This window comes from Megalopta genalis, chromosome 8 (assembly GCF_051020955.1).
Source record: "Megalopta genalis isolate 19385.01 chromosome 8, iyMegGena1_principal, whole genome shotgun sequence".
Classification (NCBI taxonomy): domain Eukaryota; kingdom Metazoa; phylum Arthropoda; class Insecta; order Hymenoptera; family Halictidae; genus Megalopta; species Megalopta genalis.
Window position 1 is genome coordinate 10618713 of NC_135020.1, and position 24773 is coordinate 10643485.

Sequence of the window (24773 nt, forward strand, 5' to 3'; positions counted from 1 at the left end):
TTTGGGGCACCCTGTGTTTCAATCTTTTCATTTATTTAGAACACCCAGCACTTTATTAAAAATTAATTTCTACGCTAATCTATTATAGTTTCCAAATTTTATTAGAATTTGCGATATCATAAAACTATACTTTTCAATTTCAATTTGTTCCAACAAAGTGCTTCAATTTGTTAAATTTTTGAGGTTATTCGTATGCCAGTCAAAGTCTTCAGAAACACCATAATCGATTGAGATATCAATAAATCAAAGTAAACGATTTCTCAGTCTAAACCAATTACAGTAAATTCTCCCTAATTGACGCGCCGATTGTACACAAAAATGGACAATTTGTGACGCGGAGATACGATTATTCGAGCCTCGAGACGCTCATTTTCATAGTCACCGATTCTCAACAATTACAAAAAGCGAGCCACGAGCCTCGAGTAATCGTATCTCCTCTTCCCAAATTGTCCATTCTTGTGCGCAATCCGAGCGCGAATTAGGGAGAAATTGCTGGTATGTACCTCGGGCGCAGAGACGAGGCTCCGCGGCTCTTCTCACCGTTTATCCGGCCATGTGAAGAGAGCATAACGAAACCATAACAACGCGATCTAGTTGTAGAGAACGCTCCGCCCGCAACTTCCCAGAAAATAACGATAATTGTAACACGGTGGCACGAATTTCGTGACTGGGCTGCGATTTTCCTGGAGATTTACGCGGAACGAAGTGCACCGTTATCTCCCGAGAGCGTGCAGTTTCTACATTTTACGTTTTAACACCGTGTTCGGTCATCGAATCCATTGTTGACTCATCGATCTCACGCTCCGAGCGATAGCATCAAAACGTTACTCAACACGCCTGTCATAACTGAAGTTACATAAATCGAAGGAAGACTCTCGGACGACTATTTCGCACGATAATAGCGCCGCAGCTTCACCGATCCGATCAAATACATATTGTTAGCCCAGAATGCGAGCTGCCGACTCGTTAAATAACGATACACTCATCTTGACGCTTATAAGGAGACCGCGCGAGGCCTTCGAGTCACCTAACCTGCTGAGACTTTTTACCGCTACAGGAGCAGACAGTAAATATAATTTTGTCTGTTATAGGATTAAATTTTCCGAATTAAAGTTCCATTATTGCAATGGAACTCTAGGCAATCGTTGCTCGAATTTTAATCGTAAACATCTTAATTCACTGTCGCGATTCTTCTGACCCTGTCATAGCACAGATTCGTAAGCAGGTTATATTATAACGTATAACGAGATCTCCGAGCGCGAGAGGTCACAGTGAAATCGGTACTGTGCGCCACGGGCCCCAAGGCCTTGCATTCACCTTGCCCAAGAAGCTATCCAGCATCTTATTTTCCAACGAGGAGGGAATTAAAGTAAACGTTGTAACTAGAAACTGAATTCTTTATATTTGGCAACAGAGTAACAGAACGAACAAACATAAATATTACGCTATGCTAAGAACGCGCTCAGCGTCCCGTCGGGAACGGCGCGAACCCTCTTCGGCTGTCGTCGCGCGTCGATGGAGACGCTCTTTGTTTTCATCCTCGGGCGAGCGAGGGAGCCATTCGCGTCCTGCCGCGCGTTATCGCAGGACGCGCGTGGCAGAAGCCTCGGCGTTGCCCTCTCCGGGAGTCGGCGGGGCGGGAGGGGGCAGGGCCGGCACGTGACCTATAACCGTGCATGATCACCGGGACGGTGATGCAACTAATGGCTCCATCCGTGGCCGTGCGACTTGACCCGATGGAACACGTGCTTGTAGACCGGAACGTGGATCGGATACGGCTTCTCCACCGGCACGGGTATGTGCTTCTCCACGGTTATGGGCACAGGCTTCTCCACCGGCACCGGTATTATCTTCTCCACCGGATACGGAACCTTCCTCTCGACTGGGACCGCGATGGTCTTCACCACCGGGATCGGAACAGGCTTCGAGACTGGTACGTGGACTGGATACGGCTGAGGTACGCCAATTGCGACCGGATGCGGCACTGGAATCGCCACCGGCTGCGCGATCGGGACACCTGATCATGCGAAACACCGATTAACCTACGCCGATTCCGCGAAACCGTCAATTAGAGTTCCACGAGCCGCGCGGGCGCTCGTCTCGCGGAATTCAGATTTCCAATGTATTTAACCGTTCGCACTCGAGCGGCGAGTCTGAGGCGTTGCTAAAAATTGTTATTTTTTTATTTTTCGTTCGATACTTGTAACCGTATCAGATTTGTTGTATTAACCGTTTGACTGCTGAGGAGCACTATCGCGCTCTTCTTATTATGAAAAAATCGTCAGCAGCCAAACGGTTAAAATTGTACTGTTAAAATTGCAGTTATTGTACTTGCCAATAAGCATAATTTCAGACGCATAGACTGCACTGTATCGTGTAAAATGAAAATACTGCAGATCAGAAAGCATCTTTTGGATTTCGAATTGCCACGACTGCAAAGGGTTAAGTTGGTGCATACGAAATGTTGGATTTTCTTTGCATGCGAACGTTCGTCTCCCCGCTTTCGTTATGCTTTTGTTTTTGGAAGAAGCGTTCTGTAATACCGATCGGAACACTGAGAGATTATCTTCGATAGCTCTAACCTCGAAAGTAACGTATTAGGTTGATACGTATGAAACGTCGGATTTTTTGGGAAAAGTGTATCGAAACTAATAGGGCGTATTTTGATTAAATAAACAGCTTTTGATAAAAGACATGCAGTTTTATATATTCGCTTAAAAATCCGACATTTCACACGCATCGACCTAATGTTTCCTTTCGATGGTCGAACGAAATTCGCACTTCCCATAGAAGATTTTGGTGACAACTTTTGACCCTCGTGATCGGTTTCGGATATTGTCGTATTTGTTACAGTTTAGGCTGCTTGCTTCGAATTTAAGATCTCGAGCAAAATACGTAGGATTTCATTTCTGACGAAAACTGCGTGGAGGTTAAAATAATTAGCGAAACATTGATGCACCAACTTATTAAAATTTGTTGAAAGAAGGACGATAACTTTGCTCGACTCGAATCGATCCAATGATTCCTGGGAGCATGTGAGTATTGAACAGAAGCTACATAATGCTGCTTTAACCCTTTCACGGACACGGTATGAGTTTTTAAGGATATTTCAATTCCTAGTGTCTGTGAAAGGGTTAAGATGCTGAACAAACAAGAAAATTTAACGAGTGGACTGTATATTGCTTAACCCTTTCGATACAATGGCAAGTCGGCAATTCCATTCCTCGATTATCAACATTTAAGCGTAACAGCGAATGCAGAAAATCATAATTAGGCTTAATAATAATTAATTTTGAATAGTAATTAATAGAAATTATTTAAATATTGAACAGTTACTAATTTAAATATTGAATAGTAATTTTTAATAATAATTGGTAATAATTAGGCTTAATAATAATACAAAATACGTTACAGCAGCTACGTGGTACGGTAAATATTGATGAGGAAAGATTAGAATTTTATTCCCATTTTAATGAACAGAATAACATCTATACTGAATAAGTTATTACTAGAAAGTTTCACGACGACTCGGACTCGTCGAAGTACGGCAAGGGGTTAAAACAGCTTATCCCGTTCGAAAATACGGTATAACCTACTCTCTCTCCAAGGTGATCATACTAATTCACAGCGACTTGAGAAATGGACGGACGAAACTCACCGATATTTTTGACAACAGGTACTGGAACAGGCTTCGTGATCTCGACGTGCTCGCTCACGGGAACAGCCGGGGCGTAGTGATGCTGTATGTGTCCATGGTAGCCGTGATCGAGGCCTCCGCCCCCGTAGGACCCGTATCCGGATATGTCGTGAAGCCCGCCGGACAGGTGTCCGTTTAATTCCAGGCCGTGTCCCGTGCCGTAGTTGCCCTCGCTGGATATGCTGACGAGAGAGCAGGAGGCCCGGTTAATACCAAACAAAACCAAAACAAAAACGATCGATCAAATTGCTCGATCGACGATCTCTCTTACCCTTGCCAGACTCCGGCATCGCCGACGTCGATGCTGCCGAGCGCGGATCCGGCGATCAGGCACACCACGAGAACCTGAAATAGCCGAAGAAAATTAGAGTCGAGCACCTGCGAAGCGGGAAAGCGGCGGTTCGCAGTTGAAGACGCGGGCCCGTGGAGACTGTTCCGACAATATTCCGACGCAAGGATACGCGGTGAACTCGGTCAGCGATCTACTAAAAATCACGTGTCCGTGATGAAGTGTCCAGAACGGCTGCCGTAAAACTCCCCCGAAGGCGGCGCAAATATAAAACTCGGTATGAATGGGCTTCGGCGGCTTTACGACACGCGTCTCTCTCTCTCTCTCTCTCACACACTCTCTCTTTCTCTTTTTCTCAGTGTACACGGAAGAAAGCAACGGGGTGAGCGACGGTCACTTTTCACCGGCATTGTTCGCGGTGCAAGCGGAACTGGCCGCGGGACGCGGCAATTTTTTAGTCACGGTCCACCGGCGCTTCCCTCGGGCTAACCTCCGGCTCGCTTATCTCCCGATCGACTTTCCTGCCCCATTTTCCTGGCCGCCCCCTTTCCCACCCATCCGCCGGCCCCGGAGTGTTCTTTTTTTTCCTCCCGACGGTTACTTACGGAGGGCCAAGAGAACATACTTCGACCGCTTGGACGGGGGACAGTGGATCAAGAAATGGATACTGCGGATAGCTGCCGATGGACCGCTCCTTTTTATACGCTTTCTCCCTCTCCCCGGGCTGGATGATCTCTCTCCTGAAAACCGGACTTGCATGCTCGCGCTCGTATGATACGCGCGCGCGTGTAGGAGACACGAACGGACGGAACGGACGAGTAGTACGCGCGACGAAACTCGACACTCGCGTCGCCGAGACATCCTAGACGCGGCGGACAAGCTTTCAGTGTCACGGTGCCGGGGCCCCGAGGATTTTGTCAAGGGTCTGTCTCTGTCCCCCGGGACCGTCTTTCTTCGAACACGCGCGTTATACATGCGCCGCGAGATGGAAGAACTTTCGCGAGCGGATCTATCCGCCGAGAGCCGGATAGACGAGAAGAGAGTCGAGAAGAGAGTCGTTTCAACGATGTGTACGCGGCCAGCAAATTGCTACGGTTGACATCGTCATCTCGGGTCCGAATTTCGAGAGGACCGAATTGAAATTCCCGCGACGACGGCTGGGACCGACCAACCGGGCTCTCCGTTGGTCTTACTCGAGAAACGCTGACGGAATGCACCGTCAGATCCGCTAACTACATATCGTGGTCTAGGTGAACGTGGTGAACGCCCATGCGAGCCGGCCGTGATCTCTCGCGATTGAGCAAGCGATGAAAGCGATTTCCTTTTCTACGCGAGGCCCTCTTTCTTCCGTTTTGCCCTATTTTGCGATGTCACCGTCATGAAATTCTAAGGCGGAATCCGACCGTGCCCGGTTCACCGGGATCAACGCTAAAAAAGAATCCGGCCGCATTTTGTTGGCGACGGATTCGGCGATACGTTATGAAATATCGACGGCTACCGGGGGAATTCCTTGTCGATTGTCGCCGCGAATTGCGAACGAAAATGGATCATTTGGGGAGAGGGGAGATGATTGTGTTAGAGGCTTGTACCTGGTTTTTAGAATTGTTGTATCTCCTCTTCTCAAATTGTTCATTTTGGTGTACAATATGAGCGTCGATTAGGGAGAACTTATTGTAATTGGCTTGAGACTGAGAAATCGTTTACTTTAATTTATTGATATCTCAATCGATTGTGGTGCTTCTTAACACTTTAATTGGCACACGAACGACCTCAAAACTTTCATAAAATTGAGGCCCTTTCTTCGAACAAATTGAAATGAGAAAGTTTAGTTTTATGATATCGATTACTTTTTCAATATTCTTACGGTTCACGAATCCTAATAACATTTGGAAACTGTAACAGATTAGCGTATGAATTCATTTTCAAATCTGGAAGAATCGTTCGGTCACCTACATGTGGATGACGCGGCAACCAAAGTGCTAGGTGTCCTAAATTAATGAAAAGATTGAAATATAAAAGATTGGTGCAAGCTCTAGCATGCGAAATCCGGAGTATTTGGAACTGCAAGTTTAAGAATACTTTATTCCAGCTTCTTTTTCAAGTTCTATGGTGTTCTTCTCTATCGTTTGCCACGCGCTCGTAACATTTTATGACAAATTAGCTCGAGGAAACATTTCCAAGCAATCCGATTGTTGACAATCGGGAACTATAAAAATGAGCCGCGAGGGTCGACCAATCGTATCTCCTCTTCCCAGATTGTCCATTTTTGTTTACAAGCTGAAGGAAAATTCGGGAGAGTTTAACTGTACTTCCAAACTTCGAAGTAGGGACGCACGATTCCGATTCGATTCTCCAGAGAATCGATACTTTCGATTAAAACGACGATCTTTTGAAACGATTCTTCGGTATTCATTCTTTCTCGGAATCGATGTTTCGAATCGTCGATAAATCGAAACTGCTCGATGCGTAGTTTCTCCTGATCTTCCACGCATGCGATTACTCGAAGATCGTTCTTAAAAAATCTTAACGCGTCGATTCCTTCGATTCGGTATTTTATTTTCCTTATATTTTATTTTATTTGTTCCTCGCCGATCACACTCGTCGCGATGAAAATACATTCGCTTCGACCGTTTATAAGAAAATTTATGTAAAACCGGAGACCGATTCTTAATTATCGACGAGTGCACTCGTCCCCGCCCTAAAACGACGAAGCACTCGGATGCAGACTTTCGAAATTAAATATGTCAATTAAATGGTTGAGTTTATTTTCCAGCAGGAAGCGTTGGGGAATACTTCGAGTCCGATTAAGTTTTGCCGAATATGGAATATCAAAAATAATATAAAAGGAGACAAATCTTTTGCTTTTAGTTTCGTCCACTTTTTCAGATTCGAAAGTACCGTTGTATAATTCTCAACTTTTTAAGACGTTTAAGAAACGAAGCGAACGCGAATACAGCTCTCGTATCTCGCAATTTGTGCAGACAATTTTCATTCCGCATCGAAACCTACGATCCGCGACCGTCTCTCTCGTTCAAGGCGTACGAAGACTCGAAAACCAATATCTCTTCTCTACTCGGACGCGTATAAAATATTTACAAATATTTTTCTGAAAATTACGAGCTTCCCGATTCGCAGCGTCCCGATCATTTGTTCCGCGTAACTTCGTCTCCGATCCGCAGCATAAAGCGTTCCAAACGTGTTCTACTAGGACGTAAAATTCGTTCGAAGGATTACGAGGTCCGGGAAATCCGGTTGAAGAAGCCGGGTCCTCTAATCCGACGTCGATTCGCGATTATAAGTTATATCGGTCAGTGAACCGACGCAACCGAGCCGCAATCGATATCCGTTCCGGTAACGTAGCCTTGCATTTGAGCCGACCTTAGCCAGGCGACGGGCATCAATACCGTACCACGGTGAATTCAGAAGAAGGGAAACGGCGGAACCCGTTTTAGCGGAATCAAAGTAACTAGTGCCGTGAGGCAGCTGCGACTGTTATAACGGTCGAACAGCGATCCTCCTTTCACACCGAACCAGCCGATACTCGTACTTTCATCGACGCTGCTTTTTTCGGATCTACTCGCGTTTTGCCTTTTAACTCGGCCAGCTTTATTTGCTTTCCTTTCTTATTGCGTGAAAGACACCGCGCCACTCTCACTAGGTTTTAACAATATCGTAAACTTGGTCGCTGGATGCGCCAAGAAAGCGACCCGCCTCTGGCTCTCGCGGCAGCAAAAAATTGGAGAAACCGAAATTACCATTATCGACTTGTCGATCGTCGTCCATCGCCTGCGGCCACTTCTCTGGATAATTTTGAATAAATAAAGTATCGTCTCGCATCGTCTGGTTAATTAAAAATGATCCTACTCGTGAAATTTGTGGCACCTCGTCTTCACCTTCCATTCCCAACGACGGAGATCTTCATATTTCGGGAGAGCACGGTAAATCCTTTCTCTCTTTCCCGGGTCTCGTGATCCTTGGAACGAATTTTACGTCCGAGCTGATCACGTTTGGAACGCTTTATGCTACTACTTTATGCTATTTTTATCGCGACGAGTGTGCTCGGCGAGGAACAAAAACGACGAGCATGCACGATGCAAGAATCGAGAGTGTCTTCAAAATAGGGGCAGTTCGATTCGCCTCGAAGAATCGATTTTCGAATCGATTCGCAATCGAATCGTAGAAATCGCTTGTTCCGAAAGATAGAAACCGAAGAATCGATGCGAGAAGAGTCGTCGCGAAACGATCGTTCGTTCTATAAGGAAAATAAAACACCGAATCGAAGGAATCGACGCGTTAAGATTTTTTAAGAACGATCTTCGAGTAATCGCATGCGTGGAAGATCAGGAGAACCTGCGCATCGAGCAGTTTCGATTTATCGACGATTCGAAACATCGATTCCGAGAAAGAATGAATACCGAAGAATCGTTTCAAAAGATCGACGTTTTAATCGAAAGTATCGATTCTCTGGAGAATCGTTTCAAAAGATCGACGTTTTAATCGAAAGTATCGATTCTCTGGAGAATCGAATCGGAATCGTGCGTCCCTACTTCGAAGTTTGGAAGTACAGTTAAACTCTCCCGAATTTTCCTTCAGCTTGTAAACAAAAATGGACAATCTGGGAAGAGGAGATACGATTGTTCGACCCTCGCGGCTCATTTTTATAGTTCCCGATTGTCAACAATCGGATTGCTTGGAAATGTTTCCTCGAGCTAATTTGTCATAAAATGTTACGAGCGCGTGGCAAACGATAGAGAAGAACACCATAGAACTTGAAAAAGAAGCTGGAACAAAGTATTCTTAAACTTGCAGTTCCAAATACTCTGGATTTCGCATGCTAGAGCTTGCACCAGTCTTTTATATTTCAATCTTTTCATTAATTTAGAACACCTAGCACTTCGGATGCCGCGTCATCCATATGTGGGTGACCGAACGATTCGTCCAGATTTGAAAATTAATTCATACGTTAATCTGTTACAGTTTCCAAATTTTATTAAGATTCGTGAACCGTAAGAATATTGAAAAAGTAATCGATATCATAAAACTAAACTTTCTCATTTCAATTTGTGCGAATAAAGTGCCTGAATTTTATGAAAGTTTTGAGGTCGTTCGTGTGCCAATTAAAGTGTTAAGAAGCACCACAATCGATTGAGATATCAATAAATTACAGTAAACGGTTTCTCAGTCCAAGCCAATTACAATAAATTCTCCCTAATCGACGCTCATATTGTACACCAAAATGTACAATTTAGGAAGTGGAGATACGATTATTCTCGCCTCGCGGCTCATTTTTCAACCTTCCGATCGCCAACAATTCTAAAAACCAGGTACAAGGCTCTTACAATCATCTCCCCCCACACCTCGCGCCTCGTTTTTATACCTTCCGATTGTCAACGATCGCAAAAACGCGCCGCGAGGCTCGAACAATCGCATCTCCTCTTCCCAAATCGAAGTTCATATAATCGGAGAGAATGTACTATATACAGTTGGCAGCATTGGTCGCTGCAAAGTTGTCGAGAGGCGAGAAAATCGTCCCCGAAGACTGATCATTTTCCATCGGCGGTAATCCAGCCGCAAATCGGTGGCCCGATTAAACTGGCCGGTCGGTCCGGTTCTCCAGCAATTCGCCGGGATGCGGATGCATCGTTGGAGCCCTCCTCTCTGGTCGGTCGGACCCTGGACTTCTTTCTTTGAGCGTACGGTGGTCCGGAACGGCGACAGAAAGGGCCATTGTCCAGGTAAATGATCAAGAGAGCCTCGGATGGAAGTCACCGGGCCACGGAAAGAGTGACTTTGATCGAGCGACTTTCTTCCCTCGGTAATTGCTCCTGATTCGTGGAGCCGCAGCGGCGACGGCGACGGCAGCAGCCCGAAAGGACCCCGCGGGGGACCGACCGCGGCGGAGAAAGGGGGTATTACGGATGGTCAGGAAAGAGGCGAGTGAAAGGATTTCGTGCTCGGGACACGCTCGTAGATCCGACGAGGAGAGTTTATCCAACCCGGGTCGTTCTCCCGGTCGTTCTCCCGGCCCGTTCCGTTGCACGTAACTGGACACTGATGTTGCATTCTTATCCCCGGCCTGTTCCGTCCGGTGCACTGTCTTCCCGCGAAACGGATCACGGCGTCACTTTCACTCTAACACGACTTCCATCGACTTCCTCTGGACAGGCTCGGCGGATCGCGCCGCGATACCATTGTCTCCGAGCGATCCAGGAAACGGTGGCTTCGCAGGAAGCGCCCCGCTTGACCTCCCTCCCTCCCCGCCCTCCCACGGCGATCCGATTGTCCGCGCGAGAAAGGAAGCGACACAGTTCCTGGCCGCGTTTAACGATCCATTTGTCGCGACGACGATCGACCGGCAACTGTGTCACCATGTTAGATAATCCCCTAAGAATCCGCCATCCGTTTGCTCGACGACACGAGACCAGGATTTCCCTGTTCGGGGATATTCGGTTTAACCCTTTCGTTACGGGTGCCGACTACAGGGTGTTCCGAAAATGTCTCGCAATAACGAAAGTAGGGGATTCCTGAGGTGATTTGAAGCAACTTTTTCCTTAGCGAAAATGCAATCCGCGGCTTCGTTTACGAGTTATTAACGAAAAACAGTGCGCCAATCAGAGGCGAGATCATTTGGCGCGAGACGTCCGAGCCTGCGGAACTGGGCTCCGTGCACTCGTTGGCCGGGCCGCCGCGCGCCAGCCGAGCTCGCCTCTTATTGGTCAGTGTTTTTCGTTAATAACTCGTAAACGAAGCGTCGGAGAAAATTTTCGCAAAGGAAAATGTTGCTTCAAATGACCTCAGGAACCTCCCATTTCCGGATTGCGAGACATTTTCGGGACACCCTGTGTAATCGACGTTCGCGTGACGACCCGCGTGCACGGGTGCTGACTATAATCGGCATTCTGCTGAAAATTTCACATTTTTGCTTATAGAAGATTTCTATCTTTTTATCAATTCATTGAATGCAAACTTTAATAATGTGTACATTCTTGTGAGAAACGATACAGCAATTTTTAGTGTCGCCTCAGAGTCGTCGATCGAGTGCAAAGGGTTAATATTCATACGATATACTGATTTTAATGTTTTTCATATAATACAATGAAGCAGTTGTTACGCGGCACTTTAAAAAAGTGCATCGAATACAGTATAAAACATTCGATAAGTATAAAAACGAGGTACAAGCCTCGAATAATCGCATCTCCTCTTCCAAAATTGTCCATTTCTGAGGACAATCCGAGCGTCAATTAGAGAGACGTTATTGTACAGTAATGTCTCCCTTACTGACGCTCAGATTGTCCACTAAATTGAATAATCTGGGAAGAGGAGATACGATTTATTCGAGCCTTGCGGCTCGTTTTTATAATTGCGGACAATTTATAACAATAAAAATAAACCGCAAGGCTCGAATAATCGTATCTCCTCTTCCCAAATTGTCCATTTTCGTGGTCAATCTATTGCGTCAATTAGAGAGACATTGCTGTACTATCGACGTGCAAAGTGCACGCTTCGCGACACTGTGCCCCGTTCAGTCGCGTCACTCCACCGGAGCGGACTGCCGTAAGGAAAGGGTTAACGCGAGTTCCTCCGCGAGACTTTAGCGGATACTACGGCCGACGCGTTGCCTTTTCGCGGTGAAAGCGATCGGTACTTTCTATAGGTTCGGGACAGAGACAAACACAGATCGTTCGGCTTTCTGGGAACAATGTTTATTCGTAACAAGTATAAAAATAAATCATAGGGGACCGACACCATGGCTGGAACAATGCAGAGCGGGAGGGGGGATTCTCGTGGCGGAGAACGGCGCGGTTCTCTTATCGGCGCCAGGTAGGATGCACCGGTTTCTGCAGCGCTGCGAGCTGCACCGCGTTCGCCACGGCGTTCTCTTTCGCTGCTATGATGTCTTTCTCCTGGAAACACGTGCGACATGAAAGGTGATCGTGGATTAGAACGCACGCGAAAACTATTTTAATGTTTTATCCGGCGGACAAGATCGAACGATTCGGAAGATTTTAAACAGTTGATCGATGACCAGGATCATCGAATCAATGATCCGGGAAGTTATCTTGATTGATATTTGGTTGGCGCGTATGGAATTTCAGAGTTTCTTATGTATGGGAACGTTTTTCTTTCTGTTTTCGTTGTGCTTTCGTTTTTTGGCGTAATCTCGTTTATGATCGTACCGTTCATTGCCAGAGTCAAAGTTTAAAATTTCAAGAAGGAAGATTTTCTCAAAAGTGTTTCATTTTGTTATTCGGTTTGAATTTCGTTAGGATATGAATTTAATCGATATTCGCGTAATTTTTTTATATGAGTATAAAATTAGCATTAATGTTGCAAATTTCGTACGCTATAGTCAATAATGTTAAATAGCATTCCGTTAAGTGAAGCGATAAGACAGCGATTCCAGTGCAATTCAAGTGCAATGACGGCCCCCAAAAAATGCACGCTGGCATTAGCGGTCGATGCTAAAAGCGATTACCTTTACAGAATTTACTGTTGAAACAACGAAAATCCTATTTTTTAGAAATGGATTTCTTAGAAATCTCTTTCTGCGCGGAAAGTCCTGTGATGATTTAAAATGATTTAAAAAATACGATTCTTCTTGCAATGTCTTTCTTTTTTACTACTCGGTGAGCTAATAAAATGCACCGGATTGCAGTCAGACGAGATCATTTTCATTCGGAGAAATTATACCTTCGCCTCCTGCTCGCTCTGACTGATCTGCTTATCCACATCTTGCTTCTGCAACTCGGCTGCAGTTTCTGCCGCGTTCCTCTGAATCGCAGCAGCGGCGGCAGCCTCCCTGGCGGCTGCCACCCGTTGCGCAGCTGCTACCGCATCCTTCAGGGACGCTAATCTCTGCTGAAGAGCCACTAGCTGCTTGGCACTCGATCTGGCTTCCGCTTCGGCTGATGACGAGATCTCTTGCGACCTTGGAAACCCGACCGTATGATTTATGAACATAATATTCAAAAGTAATATATATATACGGAGTGTCCCATAATTATGGTACTTCCGGGAAATTAGAAATTCCTGAGGTTATTCGAAGCAACTTTTTCCTTTACAAAAATTTTCTCCGACGCATCGTTAACGAGTTATTAACGAAAAGCGCTGACCAATGAGAGGAGAGCTCGGCTGACGCGAGGCGGCCTAGCCAACGAGCGCGCGAAACCCGGTTCCGCTGATTGGCTCGGCCACCTAGCGCCAGGCGAGCACGCCCCTCATTGGTCATTGTTTTTCCTAAATAACTCGTAAACGATACCTCGGAGAAAATTTTTGTAAAGGAAGAAGTTACTTCAAATCATCTCAGGAACACCTCATTTCTCGGAAATACTATAATTTTGGAATACTGTACCTATTAATTAATTACTATACCTGTTAATTTACTGTACCTATTTTTTTACAGTAAATTCTCCCCAATTTTCTTTCAGCTTGTAAACAGAAATGGACAATTTGGGAAGAGAAGATTATTCGAGTCTATTCGAGCCTCGCGGCTCATTTTTATAGTTATAAATTCAACTGAATCGTCCACTTTTGTTTATTACAAGGTGAAAGAAAATTAAGGCGAATTTACTTTACTTTTTTTTTAAAGACGTATTTGTATGTTCCAAGGAATCGTGTAATTTTAAAATTAGCTCTTTCAAAATGGTTACCTGGCTGTAGCCTCCCTCGCAGCAGCCTCCTTGGCCAGGGCGACCTTCTGCTGGACGACGGCAGCGTGCTTAGCCTCCGCCACCCTCTGCTGAGCCAAGTTCACATTTTGGTTCGCGTCTTTGGCGTGTTGAATCGCTCTGATAACGTCCGGCGGATAGGCGATGCTTGGAGTACCAGGTGCTGGATCCCTCAGTGCCTGTCAAAGACAATTACACAAAAATAATTAACGCAACTTCGTACATTTTTATTCGAGGCGATGCTATATTCGCCGAGAAAGTATACAATATATATATATACTATATTATGTATACTATACTATGTATACTATACAATGCTATAATATACTATACTATGTATACTATACTATGCTATAATATACTATATTATACTATGCTATAATATGCTATAATATACTATACTATGCTATAATATACTATACTATGCTGTAATATATTATACTGTATATATACTATTCTATGCTATAATATAATATACTATAATTTTGGGACACCCTGTATACTATACTATACTATATACTCAGTGTACCTGAATGGCGACGTCGTGCGTAGCCTGAACCTGGACCTGCGTCAAGGGGACATCGGGAACACCCGAAGGGCTCCAAGAAGTCGATCCGAAACTGGTCGGCGACCACGACGGAGCGGAGAAAATGGGCGCGACGCCGAAGAAATCGTAACTAGACGGTCCAAACAAGGCCACCCCTCTTTTCTCTTTCTTCGATACCGATTTCGGCTCTGCCACGTTGGCCAGTGCGACGACAACGAAGGCAACAAAGATCTGTAAATATATTAATAAATAATATATTAATTAGTAATAAATATATTGATAAATAATATATTAATTAGTAATAAATATATTGACAAATAATACATTAATTAGTAGTAACTATATTAATAAATAATACATTAATTAGTAATAAATATATTAATTAATAATATATATATTATTAAACGCATTCACACAGCTGATCGAGAGATCGGTTGTATTTTAAGCAAAAAAAAAAGAGAAAAATGGAAATTTAAACTGCGACTGTTCACCGTGAAGAAGGTGTTCATCTTGGTAGATTTGTGGACGACGGTGTTGATGATACTGAATTCTCCAAGTCGAAGGACGCGTATATATACAGATTCGGATTCGCGGGGGAACGCTCTATTCGCTTCGGCGTAATGACAAAATTAATGAGGACCATTAGGGGGAACGGGAAAAATTGAAATACCGCGACAGAATTACAGGCCTGTATTGTTTAATGACGATTCGCCGCGTTCGCGTTCCCGTACAATCACCGGCCCGGGAGGCCGGTTATCCGACTTGAAATTGATGGACACCGATAACTTTTATCTACGGTGCCCAGGAAATCATTGAACCAGTGACTGCAACCTGTCTGCTTCCGGTTCGGCTCCTTTGTCATAGAGAAATGGCGAATTTGTTGCACCAAAAATCTGTGCAAAAGACGTGGAACGAACTTTCGATATTGAAATAATTAATTGGAAGCAGTCGATTAAAACAGCTGTATCGTTTCGGTTTCTTAAAATAGAAGAATGCGGTTCTATTGGATCCGAGTGCACAGTTCGAGTCATTCAAGCGTCTCGTTCGTCTCGTTCGTTCGTCTAAATCATTATAAAAATGTAATGTGGAGTTTGAAATTAAAGAACATCTTTTTTTCCAATTGTTCCTAAACTTGTAAAGAAAAACGGATAATTTGGGAAGAGGAGATACGATTAGCCTCGTGGCTCATTTTTATAATTGCTAATTTACTAATAATGTTAATTATTAATTTACTAATAACGTTAATTACTAATTCCTAATTATTGTCAAGGTTATTTGAAAGAAAAATGGACAATTTGAGAAAAGCAGATACGTCTGTTCGACTATTTTACAGTCGATTAATATGACTATCTTACAGTCACCGATTGTCAATAACTATAAAAACGTGCCCCGAGGCTCGAACAATCGTATCTCCTCTCCTGAAATTGTCCATTTTTCTCTACAAGATGGGGGACAATCGAAGAGAATTTACTGTACTTAGTCCTTGCTTTCCATCGAAAATGTAAATCACGCAGCGATTTCATTTCAAGCTTTGATATAGGAAGAAAATTTGACTACAAAATAGAGGAGAAGATCTACGAATATTTGTCATACTTGTATTTGTAACAGAACGAAAACATACATACAGATAGATATAACAACACTAACATACATTAAATACGTTCTTACAATCTATTAGCAAATTCTGAATTTGTATTGTTAACAGTCACTTAATTATAGGTACCGTTGCACGCACTTTTTTTTAATTAGCAACGATCATTCTGTTCCGAACGCTTCTCACATTTTCGGGCAACTTGTATCCGAAGCCGCCATTATAGACTACTCGCGTCAAAACGTCGGAGCCTTGACCCTCGTTATCTCTGAAACCTCGAGGAATTTTACGGTAATTGAAGCTGCTTCGATTTCCTTGCCCGGTAGAGTCTTCGGGATCGTGATTGTCCTCGTTCCTGTACGACGATTTCGGAGCATAAACATCGTCCGACTCCACTTTCACATATTCTGAAATCACATATAAGGTTTATACAGGGTGTCCCAAAAATGTCTCGCAATCCGAAAGTAGGGGATTCCTGAGATCATTTGAAGCAACTTTTTCCTTAACGAAAATGCAATCCGCGGCTTCGTTTACGAGTTATTAACGAAAAACAGTGCGCCAATCAGAGGCGAGATCATTTGGCGCGAGACGGCCGAGCCAATGAGCGGAACTGGGCGCCGTACATTCGTTGGCTGGGCCGCCGCGCGCCAGCCAAGCTCGCCTCTTATTGGTCAGTGTTTTTCGTTAATAACTCGTAAACGAAGCGTCGGAGAAAATTTTCGCAAAGAAAAAAGTTGCTTCAAATGATCTCAGGAATCTCCCATTTCCGGATTGCGAGTCATTTTCGGGACACCCTGCATGTAGCAATTATTTTCATTAATAATCATAAAATCGATTTCTTGAACAAATTCGACCTACTCTGCTTCGGCGATTCTCTTCCGTAAGAGCCTCCAAAGTCGTCGTCGTAATTTTTCTCGTAATATTTGGGCCCATAGGAATCGTCCTCGGCCTTCTGTCTCTCGTAATCGTAATTACCATCGTCGTCCTCATTTTCCTGTTTACCATGAAGAGGCTTCGACGAGCTTCCATCGGAATGATACTTCCCTGACGAGTTGACTTCCTCGTTGTCGTCGTCGTCGTCGTCGTCGTTCGACGACGAATAATCACTGTACTTCGTATACGGTTTCTCTTCAGCCACTTCCTCGTGGTTCCGACTCGAATACTTGCCAAACTTTTCATCGTATTGTTTGAACGGGAAGTAACTGGAGGGCTTGAAATTGCCTTCCATCTGAGAGGGTTTAAACTGCTTATCCGGCTTCGGCTCGTAGTCGTCGTCGCCGCTGTTACCCGGCCCATAATCCTTGCCCGAATCTACGGAAACGAACGTCGTCCGTTTTCAAAATCGATTTTAATACACTCCCGTGCGAAGAACAATTTCTTTGCTTAGAGATGCTTCCTCGAGCTAATTTATCGTAAATTGTTACGGTCGCGTGGCGAACGATGGAGAAAAAGACCATGCAACTTGAAAGAGAAGCTAGAACGAAGTACAGTGATTTCTCCCTGATTCGCGCTCAGATTGCGCACAAAAATGGACAATTTGGGGAGAGGTGATACGATTGTTCGAGCCTCGCGGATCGCTTTTATGGTTACCGATTATTGGATTATATTCAGTTATGGAAATAACTTTAATACTTTTTACTATTCGAACTTTCGATTAGAACTTTTATTTAATTGAAGAAGGTATCAAATATGTTCTCTCTTTATGAGATGTCTGCGTTAACTGTTGCGGTTCAACTCGGTAAAAATAATAGCGATTAGAAAAGACAAAGTACAGAATCACATGTCTTCACGATTAAATCGTATCAGCTGGTAAATTAAAAACTATTTGCTAGATTGATTTTTGTGTTCAACCTATTTGTTGAAATTCAACATCGTACCTCCTCTTCCCAAATTGTCCAGTTTTGTGCGCAATCTGAGCGCGAATTAGGGAGAAATTACTCCATTCTTAAACTTATAGTTTCAAATGCTTAAGATTTCGCATGCTAGAGCTTGCATCAATTTTTTTATTCAGGATGTCTCAAAAATGTCTCGCAATCTGGAAATTGGGGTTGCTGAGATCATTTGAAGCAACTTTTTCCTTAGCGAAAATGCAATCCGAAGCTTCGTTTACGAGTTATTAACGAAAAACAGTGACCAATCAGAGGCGAGCTCGGCTGACGCGCGTCAGACCAGCCAACGAGCGCGCGAAGCCCAATTCGGCTCATTGGCCCGGCTAGCGCAAGATGGCCGAGATCGCCTCTTATTGGTCAGCATTTATTCGTTAATAACTCGCAAACGAAGCTTCGGATTGCATTTTCGCTAAGGAAAAAGTTACTTCAAATGACCTAAGGAACCCCACTTTTCAGATTGTGAGACATTTTTAGGGCACCCTGTATTTCAATCTTTTCATTTATTTAGAAAACTTAGCACTTTGATTGCCTCATAATCCATATGCATATAGGTGACCGAATGATTCGCCCAGATTTGAAAATTAATTCAAATCTGTTATCAATATATTATTAATGTAATTAATCTGTATTTCCAGTTATTAAAATCTGTAATCCAGTTATTAATATAATTAATCTGTATTCCAAGTTATTAAGATCTGTAATCCAGCTATTAATATAATTAATCTGTTATATTTCCCAAATTTTATTAGAATTCGTGAAACGTAAGAGTATTGAAAAAGTAATTGATATCATAAAACTAAACTTCTCAATTTTAACTTATTCGAACAAAGTGCTTCAATTTTATAAAATTTTTGAGTTTATTATGTGCCAATCAAAGCGTCAAGAATACCACCATAATTGATCGATATATCAATAAATTAAAGTAAACGATTTCTCAGTCTAAGCAAATTACTTCTAATAACACATCGTTTCCCTCTTCGTCTTTAATTTCATTACAAACCATCAACGCCCTCGTCGTCCTCGTCGTCGTCATCGTCCATTTTAGGCGGAGGTATCGGTTTCTTCTTGTCAATAACCTCCACGTCGGTCCTAATCTCCTGCAGCGGGCCGAGGTTCCGATGCCCGCCCACAGGCTGTACGTTTCCACTGCCAAAGTGTAATTGCGGTTGCATTTGAAGGGGCTCGTAGCCGATCGCTGAAAACCCGCCGACGGTTGGGTGAACCTGCACTGCGGCACCCTTGAACTGCGGGAACTGTGGATTGCTGTTGGCGATCGGAATGGGAATCACCTGGCCTTGGAATCTGGAAAACGGAGACAGGAAGGGCGCGCCCGGCTGCGCGTTGTTCAATTTTGGCGTTCTTTCCGGGTAACCGAACTGATCGACTGGACTCAGGATCAAAGGCTGTGCTTGATAATTATTGAAGTAGGCGGGGTGATTGTTGTGCGCTTGCAGAATCGACGACGCCTTTTTGTTGTACTGATTTTGCACAGACGGCGAGAACAGTTGGGGTCCCGTGGCTTTTGACAGCGGATAAGCAGTTTTGTACACGGGAAATTGTAGGTTAGGGGATGAACTTGTTACGTGAACTCCTGCAAATTAAATGAGATTAATATTTATTATATTATATTATATTATATATTATATTTATTATTAATATATTATTATTATTATTACTATATAATATATCATATTTATTATTAGTATATTATTATTATATTACATTATATATTATATTTATTAGTAGTACAATATTATTATATTATATTATATATTATATTTATTATTAGTATACTATTGTTATATTATATTATATATTATAGTTATTATTAGTACATTATTATTATATTATATTATATATTATATTTATTATTAGTATATTATTATTATATTATATATATTATATTTATTATTAGTACAATATTATTATATTATATTATGTTATATTTATTATTAGTATATTGTTATTCATTATATTATATTATTATTATTTAAGGTAATATTCGACAAAATTAAGATTGAAAAGTTACGTTCTCTGGCATCAATTACTTTCTCGACGTTCTTAGGTTCCGCGTATTTTAATAAAAATTAGGAAATTATGACAGACATGCGGGGAACATAATTTTAATATTATAAATAATAACCTAATAACATAATAAATAAGATAAGACAATAAACAATCCCGTTACTCGCGTGAAGGTGAAGCGATAGTTAAATTCTCAAAGAATGCAGAAGTTGATTCGACGAGCATTCTTTACGGTTTTATTATACTTCATCGATAAATTGCGGGTTTTATGCATCCGACGGAAACGAATGGGCGCAATTTAAACCGGTAGACTATGATTAGTGATCGACTGGTATACTAATCTAGACTGATACCGATCTGATCAAAACGATCAGCAGCACGTTATTTGTTTCAAAGCTGTCCTTTAACTTCTAAAAAGATGCTTTCGTAGAAAACGCTCGAATAAATTTCTTAACCTTGACATACGCTATTATAAAAATAGCATAAACGAATGCCGCCTTTTTATCGTTACAAAGCAACACGCGTTAGCTACTTTTAGGACTCGCTTCGGTATGAAAAAAAAAATGCAACGTGAAAGCACTGAGAAAAAAATCATGCGTCGTACCTGCGTTCTGATTAAGCGTCACCTGTCTCACGGGCGGACCCTCGTTCGCCACTTTGTAGCCAGCGGACATGGTGAACAGATCGCCGAAATATGGCGGCGACTGGTCCACGGGTTGCGCGATCGCGTACGGAACAGGCGATTTCGGTCCGCTCTCGTAAACTCGCGGACCAGGCTTCTCTTTGTGATAACTCGATTTCGCGTTGCCGTCTTGGACGCCGCGTGAATTCTGCGGCTTCGATTGCCGGTGCACGTGTTCCCGTTGACCCCCGTGACCCCCGTCGATGATCCCTTGCTTCGGTTTCGCGTAACTGGAAAGCAGAGGCTGGCGTTCCGCCGCCGCTATCGCCGAGTGCAACGCCGGTACGAGCAGCGCGGCGTAAATAATCTGCAATGTAGATTCGAAGTTTTAAGGGAGACGTTTTCGAGAATAACACGTCACTCAATAAGTCTCCGGTATGACACATACAGTAATGTCTCCCTTATTGACGCTTAGATTGCGCACCAAAATGGACAATCTGGGAAGAGGAGACACGATTGAATTGAGCCTTGCGCCTCGTTTTACAGTTACGAATTATCAATAATTATAAAAGGAGTCGCAAGGCTCGAATAATCGTACCTCCTGTTCCAAAATTGTCCATTTTTGTGGACAATCCGAGCGTCAATTACAGAGAGATTACTGTACAGTAATGTCTCCCTCATTGACGCTTAGATTGCGCAGAAAAATTGACAATCTGGGAAGAGGAGACACGATTGAATTGAGCCTTGCGCCTCGTTTTACAGTTACGAATTATCAACAACTATAAAAGGAGTCGCAAGGCTCGAATAATCGCATCTCCGGTTCCAAAATTGTCCATTTTTCTGGACAACCCGAGCGTCAATTAGAGAGACGATATGGCAACACTGTTGACAAAGCTATATGATTTCTGGATAGTAGCATTCTCCGAACGATACATGTGAAAATGTTATGACATTTTGATGATTAGTTTACAGGTTACAAGTGGTTTTAGTGATCCCAGTTTTGTAATTTTTAGAACAATGGTTAGAAAAGAATTTCGTATATTGATTAAACATTGTTTTTCGATGGGGAAAAATACTGTTGAAGCTAAACAGTGGCTTGATAAGCGTTACGAAGACTCTGCACCAGGGAAATCAACTATTATCGACTGGTATGCGAAAATTAAACGCGGTCGTACGAAAACCGATGATGCTGAACCGGTGCTCTGGTCGCCGAAATTCGGCAGTTGTTCCGAAAAACATAAAAAAAAGTCCACGAAATAGTTTTGAAAGACCGTATAGTGAAATCGCGCGAGATAACTGACCCCTTAAAGATATCAGAAGACAGCGTGTTTACGATTTTACACAACAATTTGAGCATGTGTAAATTGCTTTCGAAGTACAGTTATGTCTCCCTTACTGTCGCTCAGATTCTGGAGAGAAATGGACAATCTGGGGAGAGGAGACACGATTATTCGAGCCTTGCGGCTCGTTTTTATAATTGTGGACAATTTATAACTATAAAAATGCACCGCAAGGCTCGAATAATCGTATCTCCTCTTCTCAAATGATATGCCAATTTAGTGGAGACAATCTGAGCGTCAGTAAGGGAGACATTGCTGTAGGTGCCGCGTTTGCTCACACCGGATCAAAAACAACAGCGCGTCGATGTTTCGGAGCGCGTTTAAGCGATGGTTAAATCGAACGAATCACGTTTCGAATTGCTTTCCCCTACTGGCTTTTCGCAGACGTTAAAAAGATGCTCCAGGGAAAGAAATTTGGCTCGGATGCTGAAGCGATCGCCGAAACGGAGCCCTATTTTGAGAACAAAGGCAAACCGTTCTCGAGAGTTGGAACGAACGTATCGCTCTTGTAGAAGAGTACGTTGACGAATAAAGTCGAATTTCTAAAAAAAGAAAATTTGTTTCTTTTAGCTAGACCGAAGACTTATTGAGTGACGCGTTAATTTTTGGAATGATCGCTCTCTCGAGAGAGGACCGCGACGAAACGTACCAGCATGGCAGCGGATTAACGAGCACAGACGACCGCTAAAGTTTCTTCTTAACTGGCTGCGACCGAGTACTCCGTGATCTTTTATATTCGGCGATTAGCGATGCGAGACAGCCGAATGGGTTTGGCTTTTCTACGATTGACAAAAAGCGTGTCGAGAAAAGCCGCACCGTATACCCGCGCGGCTCTCGAATGCTCGGCGACGCTCAAACGCTGACGCCGTGTCAACGACCTTCCCCGCTTGTTCATGTACAGGGTGGACAAAAGTTGATACGGTGCTACTGTTAATCGACGATTATTGAAATCTCGACGAGTTCGGGCTCGTGAAACTGTCGATACGCGCGATACGGCAATTTCTCGATCGACGGAAATAAAATGTACCGTGGGCGACGAAAGTATTCGAACGCTGGCATAACTTCGACTTCTGTAATATTTATATTTAAATAAATATACATCGAAGGGAGAATATACTTTACGGTGCATTGAAGTAGAGTATGTGAATGTCAAAATGCAAGAAATCTTCGATTTAGTGTAAAATGTTATCTATGTAATTAAAAGAATATGAAGGAACAGCGAATTTGTGTGTGTGTGTGTGTGTGTGTGTGTGTGTGTGTGTGTGTGTGTGTGTGTGTGTAATATAAGTATTCGAATGACTTTGACTCGTTTGATTAATCAATTATGAATCGTCCTGTGTCTCAGAAATTTTTGGCGATGTTAATGAACCAATTACGTATCATTGTAGCAATATTACATTTCGATAAAGTGCTTTGAGTCTAAAAGTGACTTAAGTGGACAGAGAGAGAGAGCGACCGAGCTAGTAAAAGAGAGAGAAAGAGAGAGAGCGACCGAGCCATAGTCGACGTCATCTTTTTTCTAAATAACAAAAAAAGCTGTTCCGCGCACTTTGAAGCGATCTGTAGTAGTGCATTATACATAGATTGTTTAAGTATGCTTTCTTATACTCGCCGCTTTTACTTTCAATATTCACGTGAGATCGATATTATCATGAATAAATGATGCGAACACTTTATTATATCTATTTTACATTTTCTATTTTATTTTTATTATATTTTATTATATTTTATTTTTTATTTTTATTATTTTTGTATTATATTTCATTTTATTGCAACCAAGATCTTTGACATAATCTTCACCCATTCATTGACAATTTTAATTCCATAGCATTTAATTATAGATATTAATCAATACGTACCTCTCGTAATTATTCGTCTTCAGATATTTATTTTAATTGCTGGCGCACGTTCTGCGTTAGAGAAACAAATTTCATATTTATTCGATTCGGCTGCAACGCGCACATGCTCACATAGACACACACACGCGCGCGCGCGCGCGCGCTAGTCCAGCTGTAATTATCATAATAATCACAATTAAAAGAGAACACGGCTGAAAATACGCTAGACCGATCATAATGGCGGAAGTACAATTACCCGGCAAATATTCATTGGCCGCTGCCTCCTGGAAAATGACGGGGACTTATTATTCCCAGCGGTCGTAAAAAAAATTTATTTCTAATTGCTCTCGGCATCCATTTCTGGAGAAAGTTCCGGCTCTACGGCTCGCGATACAGCCGCGATGCGTTTGATCCGTTACGAATCAAATTGTTCATGGTTCGCCGTGACGGTAGACTGGGATATAGGACGGACGAGACTTTGAATTATGGGAAATAATCGATCGGGATGATGCGAACCCGTTTCGAGCGAGATTCTAATAGGGTTGCGATCACTTTGTAATCGGGAATAAAAGTGACACAGAAGTGAAAACACAATGGACCTAATGTTGTTGGAGGCGGTACAGTAAATTCTCCCTAATTTTCCATCGGATTTTCACGCTAGATATTTACGGACCACAAAAAACAATATACAGGGTGTCCCAAAAATGTCTCACAATCCGAAAGTGGCGGGTTCCTCAGGTCATTTGAAGCAACTTTTTCCTTCACAAAAATTTTCCCCGAGGAACCGTTAACGAGTTATTAACGAGAAACAGTGACCAATGAGAGGCGAGCTCGGCTAGCGCGAGGCGACCGGGCCAATGAGCGGAACCGGGCTTCGTGCGCTAGTTGGCCGGGCCGCCACGCGCCAGCCGTCCTCGATTCTTATTGGTCACTGTTTTTCGTTAATAACTCGTTAACGGTGCCTCGGAGAACATTTTTGTAAAGAAAGAAGTTGCTTCAAATGATCCGAGGAACCCGCCATTTCCGGATTGCGAGACATTTTTGGGACACCCTGTATAAAACAAACAGCTTTCCCCAAGCGCGTCTCCCTTATTTTCACGAACACCGCATCTTCGTCAAGATCACAATCATCGTCAAGATCAGCCGCCGCCTAATTCGATGTTCGATTCTACGAAGAAACCGTTTACGAACTCGCGTATAATCCGTTTCGTACCGATGACGTAAAACGGCGTCGTCGGCTGCTAAAGCAAATCGATGCTCCGCTCGA

At 43.1% G+C, this 24773-nt stretch overlaps 3 protein-coding genes across 3 annotated transcripts; all 3 read right to left on the bottom strand.

Annotated features, from left to right (window-relative positions):
* Positions 1 to 1376: 1376 nt before the first annotated feature.
* Positions 1377 to 4699, bottom strand: LOC143259947 (uncharacterized). Its single transcript, XM_076524256.1, has 4 exons — positions 4592 to 4699; positions 3969 to 4042; positions 3659 to 3879; positions 1377 to 2017 (listed from the first exon to the last, which is right to left on the bottom strand). The coding sequence occupies exons 1-4, from the start codon at positions 4607 to 4609 to the stop codon at positions 1701 to 1703; spliced, it is 630 nt and encodes a 209-aa protein (XP_076380371.1). The 5' UTR covers positions 4610 to 4699; the 3' UTR covers positions 1377 to 1700.
* A 6968-nt stretch (positions 4700 to 11667) lies between these two features.
* Positions 11668 to 14733, bottom strand: LOC117227755 (uncharacterized). Its single transcript, XM_076524221.1, has 5 exons — positions 14693 to 14733; positions 14184 to 14432; positions 13637 to 13833; positions 12678 to 12915; positions 11668 to 11890 (listed from the first exon to the last, which is right to left on the bottom strand). Exons 1-5 carry the CDS (start codon positions 14708 to 14710, stop codon positions 11795 to 11797), a joined length of 798 nt encoding a protein of 265 aa, XP_076380336.1. The 5' UTR covers positions 14711 to 14733; the 3' UTR covers positions 11668 to 11794.
* Positions 14734 to 15782: 1049 nt separating this feature from the next.
* Positions 15783 to 22362, bottom strand: LOC117227809 (uncharacterized). Its single transcript, XM_033483335.2, has 5 exons — positions 22318 to 22362; positions 20311 to 20695; positions 18682 to 19272; positions 16651 to 17103; positions 15783 to 16199 (listed from the first exon to the last, which is right to left on the bottom strand). Exons 1-5 carry the CDS (start codon positions 22321 to 22323, stop codon positions 15943 to 15945), a joined length of 1692 nt encoding a protein of 563 aa, XP_033339226.2. The 5' UTR covers positions 22324 to 22362; the 3' UTR covers positions 15783 to 15942.
* Between the last annotated feature and the right edge of the window lie 2411 nt (positions 22363 to 24773).

What these genes read in the sequence shown, in the direction of transcription:
- LOC117227755 (XM_076524221.1), bottom strand. An exon ending in CGCACGACGTCGCCATTCAG is followed by an intron (nt 13,834 to 14,183) that starts GTACACTGAGTA and finishes TGTCTTTGACAG; the next exon opens with GCACTGAGGGATCCAGCACC. An exon ending in AGAGCGAGCAGGAGGCGAAG is followed by an intron (nt 11,891 to 12,677) that starts GTATAATTTCTC and finishes ACGTGTTTCCAG; the next exon opens with GAGAAAGACATCATAGCAGC.
- LOC117227809 (XM_033483335.2), bottom strand. An exon ending in GACGCTTAATCAGAACGCAG is followed by an intron (nt 19,273 to 20,310) that starts GTACGACGCATG and finishes TTTAATTTGCAG; the next exon opens with GAGTTCACGTAACAAGTTCA. An exon ending in GGACGACGAGGGCGTTGATG is followed by an intron (nt 17,104 to 18,681) that starts GTTTGTAATGAA and finishes TCGTTTCCGTAG; the next exon opens with ATTCGGGCAAGGATTATGGG.
- LOC143259947 (XM_076524256.1), bottom strand. An exon ending in GATGCCGGAGTCTGGCAAGG is followed by an intron (nt 3,880 to 3,968) that starts GTAAGAGAGATC and finishes CTCTCTCGTCAG; the next exon opens with CATATCCAGCGAGGGCAACT. An exon ending in ACCTGTTGTCAAAAATATCG is followed by an intron (nt 2,018 to 3,658) that starts GTGAGTTTCGTC and finishes TCGCATGATCAG; the next exon opens with GTGTCCCGATCGCGCAGCCG.